General features: G+C 37.2%; 2 protein-coding genes across 2 annotated transcripts in view; both read left to right on the forward strand.

Annotated features, from left to right (window-relative positions):
• Positions 1-5,953, forward strand: part of gpr158b (G protein-coupled receptor 158b) — a 30,750-nt gene extending 24,797 nt beyond the window's left edge. Inside the window, exons 9-11 of the mRNA XM_056743557.1 lie at positions 931-1,036; positions 1,153-1,299; positions 2,163-5,953. Of these exons, the coding sequence (XP_056599535.1) occupies positions 931-1,036; positions 1,153-1,299; positions 2,163-3,881 (1,972 nt within the window). The 3' untranslated portion in view covers positions 3,882-5,953. The remainder of the gene's footprint in view (positions 1-930; positions 1,037-1,152; positions 1,300-2,162) is intronic.
• Positions 5,954-7,425: 1,472 nt separating this feature from the next.
• On the forward strand, positions 7,426-21,685 carry kcnt2 (potassium channel, subfamily T, member 2). The gene is made up of 28 exons (XM_056743577.1): positions 7,426-7,520; positions 9,600-9,676; positions 9,952-10,048; positions 10,289-10,337; positions 10,446-10,505; positions 10,762-10,836; positions 11,433-11,516; positions 11,953-12,047; positions 14,143-14,323; positions 14,514-14,678; positions 14,810-14,946; positions 15,258-15,321; positions 15,460-15,568; positions 15,666-15,774; positions 15,911-16,060; positions 16,257-16,456; positions 16,691-16,898; positions 16,994-17,102; positions 17,279-17,463; positions 17,654-17,725; positions 18,428-18,562; positions 18,734-18,845; positions 19,221-19,322; positions 19,591-19,674; positions 19,769-19,897; positions 20,192-20,438; positions 20,883-20,964; positions 21,203-21,685. The coding sequence occupies exons 1-28, from the start codon at positions 7,426-7,428 to the stop codon at positions 21,351-21,353; spliced, it is 3,363 nt and encodes a 1,120-aa protein (XP_056599555.1). The 3' UTR covers positions 21,354-21,685.
• The last annotated feature ends 250 nt before the right edge of the window (positions 21,686-21,935 follow it).

The following is a 21,935-nucleotide window of genomic DNA, read 5'->3' on the forward strand; positions in this document are numbered from 1 at the left end:
TGTTGTTCTTTCGATTCTGTTTTGTTTTTAGCGAGGCACTAAAATGATTCTGTGTTTCTAGACAGCATGTCATCGCATTCCCTCAGGCGAGTCAAAAATGTCAGTTACTACACCCACAAAGAACAGAGATTTGCTGCATCTGCAGTGAATGTTGCCGTTGACAGTACAGAAACTTGAAACTCAAACCCACATTTGTGTATATTTATCTCAGTATTCCCAACAGTAGATTATCACCAGCAGAATCAGCCTCAAATGAACTTCCTACTGTCTGCAAGCAGCTATTTCAAGACGCTAACATGGAATTGCAAATATGCAAAACTATTAAAAAGGAAGCGCTGCGATTTTTGGGATGCTTTTGCACAGAGGGATCTCTTTGACAATTTGTGGGAGTATTATGTAACCACCACTTATAAAAGTTGCTAAGTGTGCCACGATAAGAAAGGCAAATTTAGGTCACATCCACAGAACTTTGAAGTAAACTTGTGAAGAAGGTGATAACCGCTGCACTCAGCTAAATGACAAGCATCAGTAGGGCAGCGCAGGTAAGGAGGTTAATAAAACACGTCTGTGCTAGACAGCTTGTGCATAAAACTATCAAGGCTGAAAATAAACCCTTGTTTCTGTGACACTCTTTTAATCTACCAGCTCTCAAGCTGTTGTGTTCCACCATTATTTTATTCTCTTATAACCACATTTACTTCTCCTGCAGCATCAGCCATCAATTCCACCACATGTATGTTTAGAAGTATGAAAAAGCTAAGTAGAAAAAGTGCCAAATAGCACACTGGTTCTGTTGGATGGCAAGAACAAAACCAGTTAACAACCACTACGCTGGAGTATACAAATCTTATTTTCATGAATCCATGTTAGCATAACTGCTGAAATTGTTCTCGACACTATTAACAAAGCAACGTTTTGTCTTGTATGCAGGTTCACTCTTGGGACTGGGCTGCATCCAGATTGGATGCTAATGCTGTTTTTTGTCCATGCCCACCTGACAGTGACTGTAACATTGGGATTACTTCTCATTCCAAAGGTGACTGTAATATTTTGACTTATTTTTGACAACAAAACAAATAGGAAAAAAATCTATTGATTTTGACTATGCTGCTTTGGAGAATTTTTGGTCGCATGTTTCATCTTTTACTTTAGTTCCTTTTCACTGGTACACATACGCGGGAGGACATTGTCACTGAGGCATTTGAGGATGAGCTGGATATGGGTCACTCGGGCTCCTGTCTGAACAGCAGCATAACTTCTGCCTGGAGTGAACACAGCCTGGACCCTGAGGACATTAGGGTAAGACTTCCTGGCTGATTCTTAATTATTTACACACATAAATAAAAGCCAAAATTCGGAAACATTTAACTGTAAAACTGCACTGTATAAACAATTGATTTGAATGTGGTAACAATGACTTAGAAACACATTAAGATTGAATACCAAATTGCACTGAAGAGTCTTTTTAAAAGACAGTAATGTTTTGTGGTTAAAAAGTGTTGTTAAAGTTATTTTGAGCGATTGTGCTCTCCAAAACCATGTCATCCAACCCAATGTCATATAAGAAATACAAAATTATTAACAGGTATACAGTAACAATTTTGTTATTGGACATTTTTTCAATTTGCAAAAAATAAAATTTCAACATTATTTCAGCGCTCTTACTCTCTAATTTCAACTCTTATAGATGGTTTTCGAGAAAATGTTTACTGCACCTTGAAAGGTCCAATGTGTAATTTTCTGGAGGATCTTTGGACAGAGATGCAATATAATTTACATGTCTTCAGAGGTGTATAAACCCTTAACACAAAGAAGCGTTATGATTTTATTACGTTAGAATGAGTATTTGTATCTACATACACCACAGGTCCCCTTACATGGAATTTGCCATGTTGTTTCTACAGTAACCCTAAACAGAAAAACTGCTCTACATAGCGTGTTTCTTAAAAAAGTTACTGTTAGATCCTTATGCAAAGAAGTGAAAACATGACGACATCTTAGTTCTGTGTCAACCTCACTAGTGCTTCGAAAGGGAGGGGTGGATTGAGCAAACTCACCGCTAGATGCTGCCAAGTTTCAAACACGGGATCTTTAAGTGCAAAAAACATTAATACAAGAACATTAAAATGTTGACTACTTTGTCTGTTTCTTTTTTTGATCAGGAGGAACTTAAAAAACTCTATTCCCAGCTGGAGATCTATAAAAGAAAGAAGATGCTAGCCAATAACCCTCACTTTCAGAAGAAGCGCAGTTCCAAGAGGGGCCTCGGACGTACAATAATGCGACGAATCACAGAAATACCAGAGACAGTTAGTCGGCAATACAGTCGAGAAGACAGGGAAGCAGGTGACCATGGAAGTAACAGAGGTACACTGCGGAAAAACCCTTTCGACCCATCTCACTCTGGAAAGCCAAGAGAAGAATCTCTGAGGAGTAAGATGTTCTCACTTAAGAGATCTTATAGCTACGACCATACACATGACGAAACTGGGAAAACAATTGGGGTGCATGATGATAAAATAGAGAACTCCACCACTGAATCATCTCTGCTGGATACACTGATGGGCAGGAGGTCTAACAAGAAGAATCTAGATGTGTCGAAAATCGAGTTAGCAGAATCTACAGAGTCAGTGCCCTTAGTGTGCAAATCGGTTAGTGCACACAACCTGGCTGCAGATAAAAAGCCTGTACTTCTCCGAACGTCGATGTTACAGAAATCATTGTCTGTGATTGCTAGTGCCAGAGAGAGGACATTGGGGATTGCGGGGAAGACGAACAGCGTTGAGGATGCCAGCAAGAAGGGTCTCAAAGGAAAGGACAGTACTGTGCTTTCTGAAGTTGAAGAAACGCCTGAGTGTATTCCAAAAATGATCATCAGCCAGTCAGTTGAGTACACCAAGACGCCGAGTAAGATGGGGATCATGAAGCAACAGGTGAGTGGCAGTCAGCCATCCATTTGTTCAGAGCCAGGAAGGAGCAAGGATCTTTACGACCTCTCTGAGGTGTGCCCTTGGGAGGTGGAAGAGCTTCCGACTCCGTCCGAGGGGAAGGCTCAAAAGCATGTTTCCATCGCTGTTAGTGAACCCAACGTTGGACATGGGAGCAGCCCTAAAAGTGGATGCTCTAAACACAAGCAGAAAACAGTGAGCCAGTCTACTTTGAACCGGCGCCGCTCCAGAGACAAGACTGCAGACAGAGATGAGGGGAGGAAACCAAAATCTCTCAACCTCACTGTCCACAAAGATGAAAGTCTGTGGAGCTTTGAGGACCAAGGAATGGCGACTGCAGGGCTGTCCTCTAATAGGACAAGACGCAAGAAAAGCGTTACACCAACAGATGGAAAGCCCAAGATCATCTTCTCAGATATCTCTAAGTCTACAGGAAGCCTTTTGCAGCCTCCAGCTCTAATGGTGGATATTAGCCCTTTGGATTACGATCCACCCGTGTCCCCCAACCAAGACAAGACATCCAGTCCCACACATCACTCAAAGAGAAGGGATTCAAGCTCGAAAAGAAAAGGATCATGCTCTTCCAAAGAGAAAGGAAAGGATAAAGACGATGATAAGCGAAGATCCAATTGCAGGGAGCGGAGAAGCTCCTGGAGCAAACCCTCAGAGAAACGACGTACAAGCCAATCATCAGAGGGTGACCAGATGGCAGGAGCATCTGGCAGGAGAAGAAGCTCTACTAGAGAGACAGCGATGAGAGGCAGTAAGCATGCTGAAGTTTGCCCATTGGTGACGGAAACATTGCAGACTGTTGCCTCAAATGAAAAACAGCCTCCAACAACGGACACAAATCGAACACCAGCCGATTATCTCAACATGGCTGAAATCTGTCCGTGGGACTTTGATGAGAAGTTGTCAGGGAAAAATGCATGACGCAGTACCCACAAAATCCCTCCGGCAACATATTTGAATGTTAGCCCCCCACTTCCAGTTTTTGATAACTTTGCACACAAAGACACTTTTTAAATACTTGGTAACAAGAAAAATGTAACGTTTAGTCAACCTGAAAATCTCGTTTGGATACACACCCATGTAACTATAGTGTCTTGCAAATGTGTTTAAAACGTGTTCTTTCATTTGTAATTTCAAGGTTGATGTCTAACCACACAAACTAAAAATGACTGTTTCACATTTAATTAGATTTTACAAGAAACATGCAATGTAAACACATATTCAGTCTGTGTTGACAAGGGTTCGATGAATATTAATTGCCCTATTTTAGTCTTTACTTGAAACCTAATAAAATAAACCCCACATGTTCTGTATAAAAGAAAATGTGAAGGACAAGTGTGTCATCCAAAAATGTATAGATAAAATACAGCAAATGTAAAAAAAACATATAATAGATGCTCTAATGGCAAACACCCAAAACCACCCTGCTTAAAAAGGCATTTAGGAAGACAGAGACCATTATTAATGGATTTAGAATACATTTGCAAGGCACTATTGGGAAGAGTGAGGTAATGCAGGGTTTAAAGGTATAGTTGACCTATAAATGAAAATTCTGTCGTCATTAACTCGCCCTCAAGAGCCTTTGTTCCGTTAAACAAATCAAGTTATTTTGAAGAATGTGGGAAACTAAAGCGTTCTGGGGCACCATTTACTACCACAGCAGTTTTTCCTTATTATGGAAGTCTAAAGTGCACCAGATCTTTTTGGTTACAAAAATTCCAAATCTTTTTGGTTACAAAAATTCTTCCAATATTCTTTCTTTGTGTTCAACAGAACCATGAAAGTTACCAAGGTCTGGAACAACTCAAGAGTGAGTAAATATTGACTTTGATTTATGGGTAAACTGACCCTTTAAAGGAACACTCCACTTTTTTTAAGTAGGCTCATTCTCCAACTCCCCCAGTTGAGTTGAGTTTTACCGTTTTGGAATCCACTCAGCCGATCTCCGGGTCTGGTGATAGCACTTTTAGCATAGCTTAGCATAGATCATTGAAAACTTGACTCTTCTGTACTTATATCGTGTGCTAAGACTGGCTGAAAATGAAAAGTTTCGATTTTCTAGGCTAATATGATTAGGAACTATACTCCCATTTCGGTGTAAAAATCAAGGAAGTTTGCTGCTGTGACATGGCCGCAGCAGGCGCAGTGAAATCACGCTCCTTGTGCAAGCAGTTGGTCACGTTGGATAAGATGACTGGAGTGCTAAAATGCCATAAGTGCCATCGCCAGACCCGGAGATCGGCTGAATATAATCCAAAACGGTAAAAATTCTGGAGGAGTTGGAGAATGATCCTATTTTCAAAAAGAATTGAGTGTTCCTTTAAGACGCCCCCTTCGCATCTAGCGCTCATGTAGAGAATCACACAAAAAGTACATTTAACATTTTAAATAACAATTTTAGGTTTCGAAACACTAGGTTTTGATCCATTCGAAACCACTGCCAAGAACAAGATTTATGTAATTGATGCTGCAATTATTTTTTGACCCCACTGTCACCTATACTGTTTAATGTAAATAACTTCCAAATACAAAACCTGACTCACCTTACCCCATTTTATATTACTACAAAATTCCTAAATACTTTTGCATGAATGCAAGTTGTAGCCAAGGTATTTTTGTCAATGTTGAATATTACTAGAGACAGTGCTCAAAATAACTGTTTGATAATTGAACGGATATACTTATTTTTGTTGCAGTGTTGTTGGTATTTTTTTTTCAACATTACATGACCCTATCTTGTAAGATTCTGTTCTGTTGTGATTTGTACTGATATCAAACATGTTGTCTCCCTGCTGGTGTTGGTTACATCATTAGTAAATGGTCACATTTGCTCTTGCATGTCAGTAAGTCTGTCTTTTCCTTGCACAATTCTGTATCGGTATGTATATTAAATGTTTTATTGCAGATACTATACATTTTGTCAGTATTATGCAGTGGTTATGTTTAATATTAATCAACCTGGGAATGTCTACTGTTTATTTTATGTGCTTTGTTGTGACAGCATGTACATTCTTCCAATCTGCAATAAAAACATCTTGTTTAGATTTATTGGTTGGTTGCATGGTCCCCGTTGTATGCAGATGTTAATATCTGCTAAGTGTCAGATACACACTATCTCCGTTGGGACAGTCCATAGACGTAATGAGTTGTATAATGTACAAACTGTATATTTTATCCCTAACCCCTAAACCTAAAGATCGTAGAAAACGTTTAGCATTTTTTCTGTATTGTAGTTCTGTACAAATTATGCTTCTGTGCCCGTGGGGGCCTCAATTTTGGTCCCCACAGTGACACTAGTCCCCATGAGTTGGTGTGCATTCAGGTTTAGGTCCCCACGAACATATAAAAACCAAGTCCACACACACAATGTAACACTTGACTGGTAAAGCTTTAGGTTAGCAGCACAAAGGGTTCGATTCCATGTACAGTACCATATAAATGTAGTAAAAATCCCAAATTGACAATATGATGTATTTAACAGGCATTATTTGTATAACAGGATTCCAATAAAACTTCAATCATCTTGCTTTGGAACAGCATGATAGTGTGTAAATGATGACAAAATTTCACACAATTGCTCTAACAGGTGCACTCACCCACTCACCACAAAAACAAGACCAGGCAGCTTCAATGCCCTCATGTCTGCTCTCTATCAAACTGGAAAAGTGCCAGAACACTCTCTGAGATGTAACTACTGCTTCATTGTTACAGGATTTTAAACTGTTTGCATTTAGCTCAGCACGTCTTCAGTTGGAGCAAAGTTGGGTGACGTTGCCACCCAGTGGTCAAAAATGAACATGCCCATATCAACACAGCTAGGCTTAAATAAAAAGATGCATGACTTAGGCTACACACAGTCGAACAAAACAATATTACATTTTAAAAAGAAATTGTGACATATCATAATCAAAGGATTAACAGAATTAAGTTTAGCGAAAGAATGACGCTGAATAAAAGTAGATAAAACGCTTGGTTACTTACCACCACTTGAGATTGGTCTGCCTTTTATCAATACCCTTGTTTGGTAAAACCACAGTAACACAATGTATTATTTATTTTGCATTACTCTTATCTTTCCTGCGGCTCAGTGGTTAGAGCATGGCTAGCAATGCCAAGGTGCTTGGTTCGATCCCAGGGGAAAACAACTGTATAATACAATGCAATGTAACTCACTTTGGGTAGAAGTGTCTGCCAAATGCAATAGTGTAAATGTAATGCTTCCTTGAGTGGATTGATGCTCCCACCCCTTCTGTCGCAAGTGTGAGAAGATGCTGATGGGATGTCTTCTTGGCTTACAGTAAATCTGACTACTAACATCCCACGCTGTCAGTCACTTTGCAAAACGTGAGCGTTTACAGCCGTATCGCAGACAGAGGGACAGAGAGTGTGGAAATAATCGTTTTATGAACAGTTGACTGACTATATAGCACCAGAGTCGTAACGAGAAGTTTCTGATTTGGAGAAAATGGTAAATGCTGACAACAATGGGGCAACTTTACCTCGTAGAAACAGATTTAAGGATTTATTACTTGGAGAGCAGGCATGGCAAAACGATGGCAAGTAAGTGCTCGATTTTCACTGTTGTTGCAGGAAATATACACATGTAGAATTATATAGTTAACCTAGTATGTGCGTGGTTTTGTTCTGTTTATGTAGCTTTGCTAGATATTATTTGTTATTATATGTGTCATGACAATGAAACTGAAAATTAATTATTTAACATACGTTGAACTTGTATCACACTATGGGTGAAGCTGTCAAATATAAACCTTTTACAAGATACATAAAACAAACGAACAAAAGACTCTGAATGTTACGTGCTTGTCAGCAATTATTTACAGAGCACCGGATCACAAAAAAGAAAACACAACATTTTTAAGTAAATGTTCGTTGTGTCAACAAACAACACCTGTCTATAACAATATTATCCGACTGCAATACTGGAGTGTCACCAGTCCCAAGGACCCTAGTTTTTGAGGACCGAAAAGAGTGCACAAGACTGTATTCCCACCCAATTTTAAGGTTTATTACAACCAAATACTACTTTATTTTTACAATTAAACTTAATGTTGAGTAATTATTGTACTAACTAGCATAATATAACAAAACATCCAGTAAAATAATCAATAAATCATGGCTTAGCCTTTTTAGTCATTAGATTAACCACATTTCAAGTACAAAGTGAAGACACAGGATGACTCAGGGTAGATTTAAGATTGTGTGTATTTAATGAAACAACATATTAACAGTTGAACACAGAATTTTGTTTTATGTGAACCACATATCATGCACCACTTCATTACTGACCAACTTCATTAAATTCACAGAATTCATTGATGACGTTTTCATTGACTCCTAAAAGCTAAAATACATATTCAAGACTTTTGCTCATATTTTGCTCATATTTTCAGCCCGGGCTTGTTGCAGAAAGTCTGTGCTAGTCTGCAGATTTGATCAGTTAGTGTGTTTTTATATGAAACTTTCAAAAAAGTCTGCAAGTGTATGATGTCAAGTTTTAAAAGTCTTGTTTGTCTATTCCAGACGTAAGAGAGAGAAAAGAGCAAACAGAAAGAGGGAGAAGTGAAATGAACTAGTGAACATTCAGTTAAACATGCATTCAACTCTCTAATATTAAATTTCATATTTAAAAGATCTAAGTGACCAGCCTAACTTGACTTTTGTCATACATATACTCTCCACATCTTTATCTTATGTTTATTGTATTGTATTTCTTTTTTAAACCCATAGGCCCTTATTTAAATCATATGTGTACTGTATTATGTTGTGTTATGGTCTCTGTGTACTGTTGTTGCTGTTTCTGTGTACTGGATGCTCCTGTCACCAAAAAATAATTCCTTGCAGGCTATGAGCAAACATACTATAGAGCTCTTTCTGATTCTATTGCCTGCACTGAGCTCTGTCCTTGAAATCACTTTATATAGACTACACAGTACATGACAAAATCAGCACATGGAATTTTAACAGTCAATTATTATGATGTCAAATGTAATAATCAATATTATTAACTGTGAACATGTGACAATTAAACCATTAAGATTAATTTAAATGACTTAAAATGGAAAAACAATGAGTATAATTAAAAAGGTCTCACAACGAAGTGCTACATGTTTTGCTGGCTAGGATTAATAATCATCCCATAGTCAATAAATCAACAGAAGCTAGCCAGTCATGCTACCGTTCGTTAAATGAATATACTAACAACTTACTTAAATATATATATATATAAATAATGCATTAGAAGCTTATGTTGTGGCTATAGTGCATTCAAGACTATGAGCAACGATCAATTCACTTTGGCTACATTATTTCCAATTACATTTTGCACAATTGTTTTTAATTTTAAACGATAAAAATATGATCCTCACGCTTATTGTCATCTATCCTTCAGAAAAACACACAGATGCACTCCGTTGTCGCTTAAAACCTAGGGTCCTAGAAATGCGTCCCAAGAAATGCGGTCCTGAAAGTGCAGCCTCCCGGTTTGCAGGCAGATGCTACTCGTCTATAAGCTGTATAGTTACTATTTACAGTAATAATTGAAATTCCACGTTTTAAATGGGGTTAACAATATACTTTTATTTAATTCATATTTTCTCATTCATTTGCTTTTGCTTATAGGGTGCAGGTTGAATATGCCAGTGAGAACACCCTCAAAGAACGCCTCCAGTTGTTCTTTATCAAGAACCATAAATCGAGTAAGTGTCATTACACTTTATTTTCTTCAAGTACATCATCTAACTTAAACAATGACTCTTCTGCTTCAATTACACAATAAATGTAATTGTGTTTTCAAAATAAATGAAAAACACTTGGCTTTTAATGTATTTACAATGGTGTAAAAGTTCAGGTTTGAATATGCAGTTTATTTTGTGTCAATTATGCAAAACTTACACTTGTTGAATGCATGTGACATCAATTGTTTTATGCATCAGAAAACCACATCTGAAGTGACATATGTTAAATTCTTCAGGTCTCAGGCTGCGAGTGTTTTTTTTTTCCCTCAAGCTGTTGAGCTGCATATTGTACATAAGCCGAGTGCTTAAGGAAACCACATCGGAACATGCATGGTATCTATTCATTGCTTTCATTCATTTAATATACTGCTGTAAAACGTGCACCTATCATCCAATGATGCCTCAAAATATTGTATATCTTCCCTTCATAGCTTGAATTGTGCATACAAAAATTATACCTTTCTTGAAATAAACTGGTATGTATTTCCGAGCAACTCAAACAGTACAGAATTCTAACAAATATTTCTGATTTACTTATTTGCATGAATTTAATAACCTTATTATTGCTTTCAGGGCATCCATAATTTGGGTTGACCGAAATAACACGCTTTGGAGTGTACAGGTAAAACGATTGTGACATGGATTACCTTCATGAGTAATTCGTCATTAGTCATTCATAATAATTTAAATTGAATGTTTGAGACAATTTATTCAGATTTATTTTCTTTAGGTGTCTGTTGCCACCATCTGTCTGTCGCAAAGAATCCTACTGACGTATTTAAACTATAAGGTATTTTTCATAATAAATTCATAACTACTATGCATTTAAGATCTTTGTCTGCTTGCTGCGCTACATAAAGTTGTTTAATTCGTGCCATTAAAACAGGTGCATTGATGTATCGAAAACCTGTGAAGTATCTCCTCACACTCGAAACAAATTATACAACAAAAGACATTTAAAACCAATCATTACTTTTATTAGTTCTACTCATCTAATGTAATGATCCGTGTTATCTCTGTCTGTTTTATGTTTCGTCTGATCTTAGGGGAACATATGGCAGCAGGTTCTTCGAGTAATGTTTATCTTGGAGATAATTAACACAGTGCCATTTCTGATTTCAGTAAGTATATGATAAAAAAATGGCACACTAGCGCTATCAGGTTTTTTGATGCTTATAGTGCAAGCAGCACACTAGAGCCTAAAGGGACTTTATTTACTCACCCTTTGAGTTGTTTCAAATCTGTATACATTTCTTTGTTCTGATGAACACAGAGAAAGAATTATTTTAACCAAACAGTTCTTGGCCACCTTTGACTACCATAGTAGAAAAAACAACAATGGTTTTCAATGGTGGCCAAACACATTTTGGTTACAAGCATTTTTTTAAATATCTTTCTCTTTGTTCATTAGAACAAAACAATGTATACAGATTTGGATCAACTTGAGGGTGAGTAAATGAAGTCAGATTTTTAGTTTTTGGGTGATCTGCTCCTTTCAGTGACTTGGTGCTTATGCCCTGAGACACCTAAAAACAAGAACCCAGTGGCCTTATGAAATCATCATCCAATCCTGGGCAGCAAACTCAAAAACTAAAAGTTTGATCAAATAAATGAAATTGTAGATATGCGTTGAAGGACTTGCTGTAAGCTTTTGTCGAAACCTTAAAACAACTCTCCAGTTTCCTCGAGGTTAAATAAGTATTCTTTATTGTAACAGATTTTTTACACACCACTTCGGAATCTCTTCATCCCAGTGTTTCTGAACTGCTGGCTGGCGAAACATGCTCTGGAGAACATGGTTGTGAGTGTATTTTTAAGAAAGTTTTATTTATAATTCTCTTTTTAAAAATGATGTAGGTCATGTAGGACTATTTTGCAAGAAGTAAACAGCCGTGGTCCAGAAGCACTTCTTGTTTTGTTTTTTATATACAATAAAGTTCTAAAGATGTTCGTTTAACATAACAATTCAGTTCTAAATGTTCGTTGGTGGTATTTTGTTGCAGTGTAGCTGTATAAAAAACTAAAACAGGCAGTGCTTTTGGACCAGTGTTGTTTAAGTCTGACGAATGAGTCAATAGGATACAAAATTTGTTTTAAAAGACCAAATGAAACGGTAGATGAAACTGTAAGTGTACTTTTCTTTAAAATTAAAAAATATGGCTAATAGCTACTATAAATTATGCTCATGTCATTTTGATTACATTATCAACATGCAATATAAACGGTTCTGTCCTCAGAATGACCTTCATCGTGCTATTCATCGGAACGAGACTGCCATGTTTCATCAGCTCCTCATTCTCATCTCCACCTTCCTGTGCCTTGTTTTTACCTCGTAAGTCGTAATCTATGTACACTTTTAAAAATAATGGTACTAAAAAGTGGCTTTCCTGTGGTTAGAGCATGGCGCTAGCAACGCCAATGTCATGGGTTTGATCCCAGAGATTGCACATAGCCTACTTAGAAACAAATGTAGGGTATAATGCGATGCAAGTCGCTTTGGATAAAATGCATAAATGTAAATGTAAAAGTTTTAAAAATTTTTAATTCCACAAATAACCTTTTGTAAAACGGAAAGTTTCTTCAGGTGTTAAACACAATGTGTTTTGCAAAACCGAACTTCCACCACAAACTGCTTGTTAGTCAGGCTTTCCTTACTGCGTTTGTCTCTGAAACTGAGTGGGTGAGTTGAATCTGTTTGCTTGTCTCGTTTGACACTATGGCATTAGCCGTGCAGCTCTCGGTTCAGGGTAAAAACAGAGTAAATTGCAGCTAATTTTCTGTGGTTTCCGCTTTTAAAGGGAGGACCACTTATCCACTACATATGTGCTCATCCATATTCACATCCTTATTCATCCCTTGTGTGTTGCCACCCTATGCCCTTTTATATTTAGTGGACTCAAAAAGTATTGAACTTGTGATCAGATTTTGGAGGTGTACTGCACTCTCTACTCAACACTCAGAGAGGTCGGCTGGCAAAACAATGCAAATACTTGCAAAATACATGATGCAAATTGTATTTAGCACTGGGTTGGACTAATTTTCTTCCTGGTTTGCATCTTTGAACGTAGAGATATCTCATATTTCCATGTTTGGTGATTTTTATTCTTGGCAGTAAATAATTATTATAGGTCACCCTTTATGTTTGTCACTGGGTTTTGCAAATATCTAACTGTAATATGTCTCAGGACATGGAAGGAAGGAGGCGGGAACCGGCAAACATTTAAACAAACATTTAATAAAGTAATAATAGCCGGCGGCCCCTCACGGCCGACATAACACAAATACAAACATGTTCGGGCCCGGTCCTCTCTCCTCGTACCTTCTGTCAGCTCGTTCTTTTATGCTTCCGATCTCCACCGTCAGAAATGCGGAGCCGGTGTGCGCACAGCTGATAGCCATTATCACTCACGCCACCGGCCCCGCCCCTTTGTCTGACAGCTCTCGCCACGCCTTCCTCGCTACACTAACCAATCAAAAGTATTAAACGTGCTTGTCAACTTTGACAACACAGTATGCAATCATTTAAAGACTAAAGTGTTTTTTCCATTTCCTGTAAAACTGAGAATTTGGACATACAAGGTTTCAGAAGGCCGACGATATGGAAATAAACTTAACTATGCAATTCATTCTCAGAATTTCTCCTATAGATGGTTTAAAAGGAACAAAATAAACAAAGTTACAGCGTATGCGCACATTCGTGGACTGCCCTTAACTTCCGGCATACATTCGCAAATAATATTATTTCTGATATTGCCTTTATTCCCTACGTAAAACAGGCTATTTCAACAACAGGGCGTTTATAAAACAGGGCACTGTGTTCCTAGCGTAAAACATGCTTTTCAATATATTGCGATTAATTTATAGCGTTGGACATGTTGAAAAAACAGCACAGTTGAGTGTTGACCTCATCAATATTAACTTTCTCCATTATTTCTTTACTGCATTATTTTTTGTGGTTGATTGGCTTGAGAGCTTTTCTTCATCTCTCATGACAATTCCAATTTTATAATAGCTTTGTGGTCAGTTTTTATCATCAGAATACCACAAACACTAAATGGTCACCATTATGCAACTCTAAGTGCATCTCAACGCTTTTAGAGCAGATTTTCACAAGCTGCCTTCATGTTAACTTGGATGTCATTTTGAGTGCTAATGCAGAAGGAAGGCCATTCTCTGTCATTTCCTGAATCTATCATTTAATGGACTCCTATTTCTCATACAGTAAGCGCAAAGAGAAAGAAAAATCAAAACTGAGATTTCTCAACAGCTAAGAGTGTATGGGTGTTGTGATTAATGTCATGATTACATTTTAATGTGACTTTTATACCTATATTGTATAATGTATTCAGTCTCTAATGTTCTGCAAACTCAGCATGGATTGTGTCGTTAACTTCTGCATTTATCAAAAATATTTGATCACTCTCCAGCATCTGTGGAGTTGAACACTTGCAGCGAGCTGGAACAACATGCAGTCTTTTTAACTCATTGTACTTCTGCATCGTAACATTCTCTACGGTGGGCTTTGGTGACGTAGTCCCTGATATCTGGCCCTCCAAGCTGCTGGTTGTTATCATGATATTTGTGGCTTTAATGATCCTCCCTATCCAGGTAAATGCTTAAAATCTGCCTTTGAAACTAAAAAAAAAAGTTTGTTTTTCTTTCATCAAAATTGATTTCAGTTAGATTAATATACATTTTAACTGTATAATATGCTACAGTCTTAAGTATGTTTTTTAGGCATGGGCATTATGTGCATGATGACCTTAAAGTGTTTCTTTCTGTTACATGATGACAAAAGTGTGAGCAGCTGGCTTTCTTGTGGATGGAAAGTCAGAAGTCAGGACGGGATTACAGCAGGCTAAGAACTAAAAACGATAGACACGTGGTGCTGTGCGTCAGTTTACTCAAAACCAACCTGCTGATGGATTTCCTAAATGAGTTCTATGCCCACCCCGGGCTTGAGGTACATTTAACAAAAATAACTCTTCCTGTATAACGCCCTTTAACATAAAACGTCATTTAAAAAAAAGATATACTGGCCACTCTTATACACTATAATTAAAATAAAAGGGATCTGGTGTTGATGTCTTCTAGGACTACTACGTCATCATTCTATGCCCAACAGAGATGGACACAAAAGTAAGACAGATACTGCAGATCCCAATGTGGTCACATAGGGTCATATATCTACAAGGCTCTGCTCTCAATGACCAAGATTTGATCAGGACAGAGTGAGTTCAAATACAATACAGAATGCTGTTTATCTGCCATTGACAGCATTTCATTGAATGCTAGTTGTATATTTTGTCAATCATGTTGAGCCTGTTTTAAACATCCTTTATACGTAAAGTGATGCAGAATAAGGCTCATACGTTACTGAGCTTTAGCATTTGGCTGCAGAAAAAGTTTCAAAAAAGTCACTTGGCTCCCAGCTATGTAAATGAGTTATGTGGCTGAAAATCTGCCATTGGGACGCTGTCTTTATACATTTTAGAGCAATAAAATCTCTCCGCAACAAAGTATAACCCATCTTTCCTCACAGGCTGGATAAAGCTAAGGCTTGTTTCATTCTGACTAGCCGGTGTGAGGTGGACCGCAATGCAGCAGTATGTACTCAAAACATTAATTCTTGTTCAAAAACATTACAAAATACACGAATAAACAAAATGGTCACAGGATAGTTTAGTTTATTTCTTTTTCTATTGTTTCTATAAATGTTCCTTTTAAATCCAATCATTCCTTAGGATCATCAGACCATTCTGCGGGCTTGGGCTGTGAAGGACTTTGCTCCTTGCTGCCCACTTTATGTTCAGATTCTCAAACCAGAAAACAAGCTGCATGTGAAATTTGCAGGTAGCATAAGATGTATCTTTCGAATCCAAACCCAAACAATGCGATTGCAAAGAAACTGTAGATTTTAACACAGTTGTATATTGATGTCTCTCTTCAGATCACATTGTTTGTGAGGAGGAGTTTAAATACGCCATGCTGGCCATGAACTGCATTTGTCCCGCAACATCCACCCTCATCACTCTGCTGGTGCACACCTCACAAGGCCTGTGGGTACAACATACAAAGGGGAACCACATAAGAAACCTAGTCATTGTTTACTAAAAATCTCAAATTTAATTTTTCAGTTTTTTATATTCTGGTATTTATTAAGTGTATCTTAATGTTTGTATACTGTAACTACAGAAGAGGTGAACACTCTCCAGACGACTGGCAAGCAATTTATGACAAATGTTCAGGTAATGAGGTGTACAACATTGTTCTCAAAGACAGTGTCTTCTTTTCTGAGTATAAAGGAATGACCTTTCCTTGTGCCTCCTTCCACGCCTATCAAAAGTGAGTATATTAAATGTGCATAGCTGAGTGTTGCATTCAGTGTCATAATGCAGACTGATGATAAATTCAGAATATAAAAATGACATGTGCTGTTTTACTGCAAGGCACTTTTTCATCCAAGAATTCCAAATTGTAGTACATCTATGAACAAAGGAAATTCCTAGGATCACTAATATGTCTTACTCATCATTTCTAGGTATGGCATCTGTCTTATAGGAGTATGTCCTGAGGAAACTAAGAGCATTCTGCTGAATCCTGGCCCTAAGCACACCATGAAACCCTTAGACATGTGCGTCTACATTAATGTCACTAAAGAGGAGAACTACAGCTTTAAGAAAGAGTCATTTCGGAAAAAGAGCCCAAAGAATCACCTCCCCCTGAGCAGTATTGTTGCCAGTATGTGTCAGAATAATCATCTAATAATCAAATCTGTATCAATATTTTTTTTACTTATTTCTTTCACTAATTTGCTTCTACAAATTTGGTCCAATTTAAATCCAGGAAAAATGCATGATTATTTCGTTACACAAATCTTTTGTGATATATTTAATGTGCATCTCTAAAAACGTATACAATAGTAATGTGACTTGTCATGCTAGTCTTTTTTACTAAGTTTACATTTTCTATTAGCTACCATGGCCATAGACATCCAGGATATAGACAGTCCATCCGGTGTAGGTTCCTCTCTCTCCACTGAACATTTAACATCTGAGCATAAAAGGCCAACCAAAGCTGCTCTAGACATCCCAGATCCACCTACCTTTCAGGCCGACGACCCGCCTAGAGATTGGACAAAGAATCTGAGCCGAACTGTCAATGGAGATGAATGCAGTGAAAGGTGATTTTTTTTCGTGAGCTAGGTAAGAAATACAGAACTTTACTCTGTATTGTAAGCTAATGCTTCGTTTGATGTTTTTTTAACTCTTATTTTAGCTGTTACATCAGGGGGTATCCCCCAAATTTGCCCTACATTGGAAGTCCACAGACGCTTTGCCATTTACGGAAAGAAAAACTGTCTAAATGTTGTATGCAGCTGGTCAAGGTATTACAAGTCTTCACAGCTATAAGAATACATTTTTGTGGTGGATATTTTAGGGTACAATATTTGTTGCATTAGGTGGATAAATCACATTCATTTATACAACAGTTGTTAAATCTAGAACATAATTTGCATGAAATTTAAGAATCGCATTGCACATGACTGTCTTGTCGTATCAGTTTCTGTCTAAGACTTGCAACCACAAAGATGATGATGATGTCAAAGCATACGGTTTGAAGAATAAGCTCACCATTGTGTCTGCCGAGACAGCCGGAAACGGCTTGTGCAACTTCATCTACCCGTTACGAGCCTCACACAGAGCACAGAATGAGCTCTACCCCATTGTGCTACTCTTGGAACATGAGTAAAAACTTTAACTCCATAATTCTTTCTCTTTACAGAACACAGCGTTTATTTAACATTCACATTTTTAGACATTTGCTAACATTATATAAACACATTACTTTGTTTGTATAGCTGTGCTTAGCTGCATCTGTTTACAGGTGATGTTTTATACAATGTTTTGCTGTTTGAATTTTTTTATTCTCTTTCAGGCCAGGTGAAGATTTTCTAGACACTGTTTGTTGGTTCCCAATGATCTATTACCTGGTTGGATCGATTGACAAGTATGAGACATTTGCATTAAAGTTATTGAGCAGAACACAAAATAAAAGAAGCTATATGACCTTTAGAAAATGCCTGATCGCCAATCTCAAGAGTGTGATTTAATTTACCATTTATGTTTTTTCAGGTTTCAATCTTCGCTTGTTATTCTTAAAATAACATCAAATTAAACTGAGAGAACAAAATTTAACTGAGTAAATGTATAACATAAAAACATACAGTGGGGTTGCAACTTGTATTATAGAGGTGTCTATCAGAATACAGTTAAGATGGTTAAAACCTCAAATGCCTTTTGTTACAGTATGTTATTGTTCATAAACGGATTGTTCACCCCAAAATTAAAACTGTTTTATCATTTACTTGCTCCTGTGTCGTTTTAAACTTAAATGACTATCACTTTGCAGAAAATATATATTTTGGAGAACATTCAACATTGGTAACCAAACAACATTGAAAAATTTTTACTTCAATTGTGTGGACACAAAGCCACTAAGACATTTCTCAAAATATCTTTTGTGTTCCACAGAAGAAAGAGTCATACAGGTTTTGAACTACATTAAATGATGACAGAATTTGTATTTTGGAGTGAACTATACCTTTAAGAAATACATTTACCTTCATTTTGAATGTAAAATATAGCTTTGAATCTTCTCAGATTGAACTGAACTGAATGAAAAGTTGTTTATGTACTATTTCTCTAATAGCCTGGATGACCTGTTGCGTTGTGGCATCTCCTTTGCGGCTAATATGGTGGTGGTAGACAAGGAAAGCACCATGAGTGCCAAGGAAGACTATATGGCTGATGCAAAAACCATTGTTAATGTTCAAACCCTATTCAGGTAAAACACTCATTTAAATGGCTCCATTATTAATGTCGTTGAGATATCGATATTGATAAACATACAAAACTATTTAGTAATATACAATAATATAGGACACAAACACTTCCTTAGAAAAATTGAACTACTAGGCCTACGTATTGTGTGTTTTTGTGAATGACTTGCCTGTAGGTTATTCTCTGGCCTGAACATCATCACTGAGCTCACCCACCCTGCTAACATGAGATTTATGCAGTTCAGCGTGAAGGACTATTACTCATTAGCATTCTCTGAACTAGAGAAGGTGAGCACACATTTATAACGTCTTTTATCCAAACTGAATCAGCAAGCCTGTTGCTAAGGTCGGTTGATGTTTGTCTGAACAGACGTGTACGTACACGTCGTTTTTTATCACGCATCAGTCATCTGTAATCTCGATGTATGCTCGATGAACAGTGAAATAGCAACGTAGGACAGCAACGTTTTGGTGAAAATCGATGTTGTAGGTATTAAACATTGACGTATATAATAACTACAGTATTATATTACTTAATGATATCTTATTAGCTCAAATTCACTACATTTTTCTTTACTTTTGAACATCTCTTGAGTAATCATTTGATAGGATTGATCTGATTGGTCTTTATGTTTTTTCCCTCTTCATCACATTGTGGAGCAGAAAGAACGAGAGAAAGGCACAAACTTATCCTTCATGTTTCGCCTGCCTTTTGCGGCTGGTAGGGTGTTCAGTGTTGGCATGCTGGACACACTCTTGTACCAGGTAAATCAAATCATAAATGCTATTCTCAAAATGTGTTTCCTTCTAACCGGAAACGGTTGTTTACCTTTTTGTTAAAGGCTTATTTATTGTTGTAAAATCCATTTCAAAATGTAAATGTAATTATATAGCCAAACATTAACTATGACATTGACTAGGCCAATAATCAAAGGTCTGAATTGTGGGATTAGAGCATCGTAGTTTTTCATCGTATTTCTGTTTTAATGGGATATGTATATTCTCGCTAATGATTCATTAAAAACTTTTGTAGTCTTTTGTCAAAGACTACATGATAACCGTCACAAAGCTCCTTCTTGGACTGGAAACTACACCAAGATCTGGACATCTTTGTGTGGTCAGCATGATTTATACAACATTACCACATTAATCATTCAAATAAATGATGCTTGTCTTTTACCAGTCATAAAATGTGGCACATTACATTTCAGGAGAATATCACAGAGGAGGACTTGTGCATTCAGACATATGGCAGACTCTACCAAACACTGTGCTCCACCACTGGAGACATTCCCATCGGCATCTACAGGACCGAATCTCAGACAGTTGAACCTCCTGGGGTTACTTTGCCATCAATAAATATTTAAAAGATGTCTATATGCTTATGAGATATCAATTATGTTCACTAAATATCATGATGATCTTCATTAATATTAAAATGTTTTAAATAGTGTATGCCTCTTCTTTGTTAAGATAGATTAACTTAAAAAAATGATAGACACCATGGAATAGCTTACTGAACAAACTGATTTAAGTTTCATTAGTTTCCATGTTACGCTCTCAAGTGTTTGTATACGTTTTGTATATTTTTACTGCTTCAATCTTTAGAATTAACCTTGTTTTTAATCTTCTAGACTCCACATTCCCTGCTGTCATTTAATGTGGCAGACTTTGAGGAGGTTAGAGACCAGGAGGAGCAGGGGAATCGGAGAAGGAGCATGTGGTGGCCTTCGCAGTTTTTGGGGCCGGGGCACACTGAGCACGATGCTGAGAGAAGCAGCCAGCAGCATGGTCTTCTGCTTTCACTCACAGAGAGACAGGAAGTTACAAAACTGGTCAAGAAGCGCATGAAAAATCTGGGGCTTTCCACATGTGGATTGGGTGAGTTTCAGAATGTCTTGTTCAGATTGGCTTCCTAAGCATCATATCAACACATCTGATGAAGAAGAAAAAAGCAATAGGCAGCAATCAATTAAAAACAAAATGTCATCTAAAATGTGATTTCAATGTGCCTCTTAACTACCTCTGGATAAGGCAGATTATACGTGTAGAATTAAAGACGTAATCATTTAGGTGAAGCATGTTTGGAATTGAGTTTCAGTTAAAGGCAAAGGGCCGATTGCAACAGTGCATCAGTAAATGTAGTTTTTGTTCCAAGGCAGTTAAAGGAGTAGTTCACTTCAAAATTTGCTCCCGTTCACTTTCTGTAGCAATCTTTATTCCTACTATGGAAAGTCAATGGGGCGAATTTTGAAGTGAACTACTCCTTTAAACAACTGAAATGCTTTCAATAAATGAAACATTCTTTGTCTCCTAATGCGGAAGTGCTGAATGAAAACCAGACAAGCCACTCTTATGTCCTTATCAACCCGCCTCCAGATACAAAGCTAGAGCGAAACGACATTGTGTAAGTCAAGCTCAGTTTGTTCAATTTCATTATAAAAGACCTCCATATTGTAAATGAGTAAATCTCATGGATAAAAGTCTCGTTCATTAACATTTTTATTTGCATTACAATAATCATTTATGTGGAAATTAGCTTAATTGTTATTTGATTTTGAGGTGAAATATTGCCTGCACACACTATTTTCTAACACATCTTGACCCGGCAAAACATTGTACATTTATGAAACATTCTGTTTCAGGTATATAATCCGAAAAGAACGTCTCTCAGGGCTAAACAAGGCCGACAACATAGAGAAGACAGAAAGAGGCAACCGGACAGGAGAGGAAAACAAAGTTGGAGAATCACCTCTGAATAAAGATCAGACTCACTTGTCTTGTTCTGCAATATAAGCAAGGATGTGATGACACAGGGATCCAAAATAAGAAAAAAATTCTGAAACAATTTGGAGTGCTGGGGGAAGGTATCAAGCTCTGAAATACTACGTCATATGTCCAACTCGTTTTTTAACAAGTAGACCATGTTAAGCATGAGAAGGCAGAACATTTAACAGTGTAAAGAAGTCAGAATGCATGGCATTGCATGATAGCTTTAATGGAACAGTACTAGCATAGCGACGGCGTAATATTATTAGATATTTATTAAGCACAGTGGCAACCAAACTCAAACATTACCAGACTGAGAAAAAGTCAGGTGGATAATAAAAAAAAAAAATGAAGGCAAATATGAGGTAGAGGACCGTAAGTTGGATAGAAATGTTTCACTTTTCAGTACAGAATTTCTTGTCCTTTTATCATTACTATTTATTTTGAGGTTTGCATAGCAAATGTATATATTTTTGTGTTACGTTTTCAACATTTATTGAATGCTGTGTTGTTGATGTTTACAGTTCTGTATATTAGAAAATAAATAGTCATATTTAGAAAAATGGACTAATATTTTTTTCTAATATGTGAATGGTGTACAGTTCTTTA

The sequence above is a fragment of the Triplophysa dalaica genome, chromosome 3 (genome assembly GCF_015846415.1).
Source record: "Triplophysa dalaica isolate WHDGS20190420 chromosome 3, ASM1584641v1, whole genome shotgun sequence".
NCBI lineage: Eukaryota > Metazoa > Chordata > Actinopteri > Cypriniformes > Nemacheilidae > Triplophysa > Triplophysa dalaica.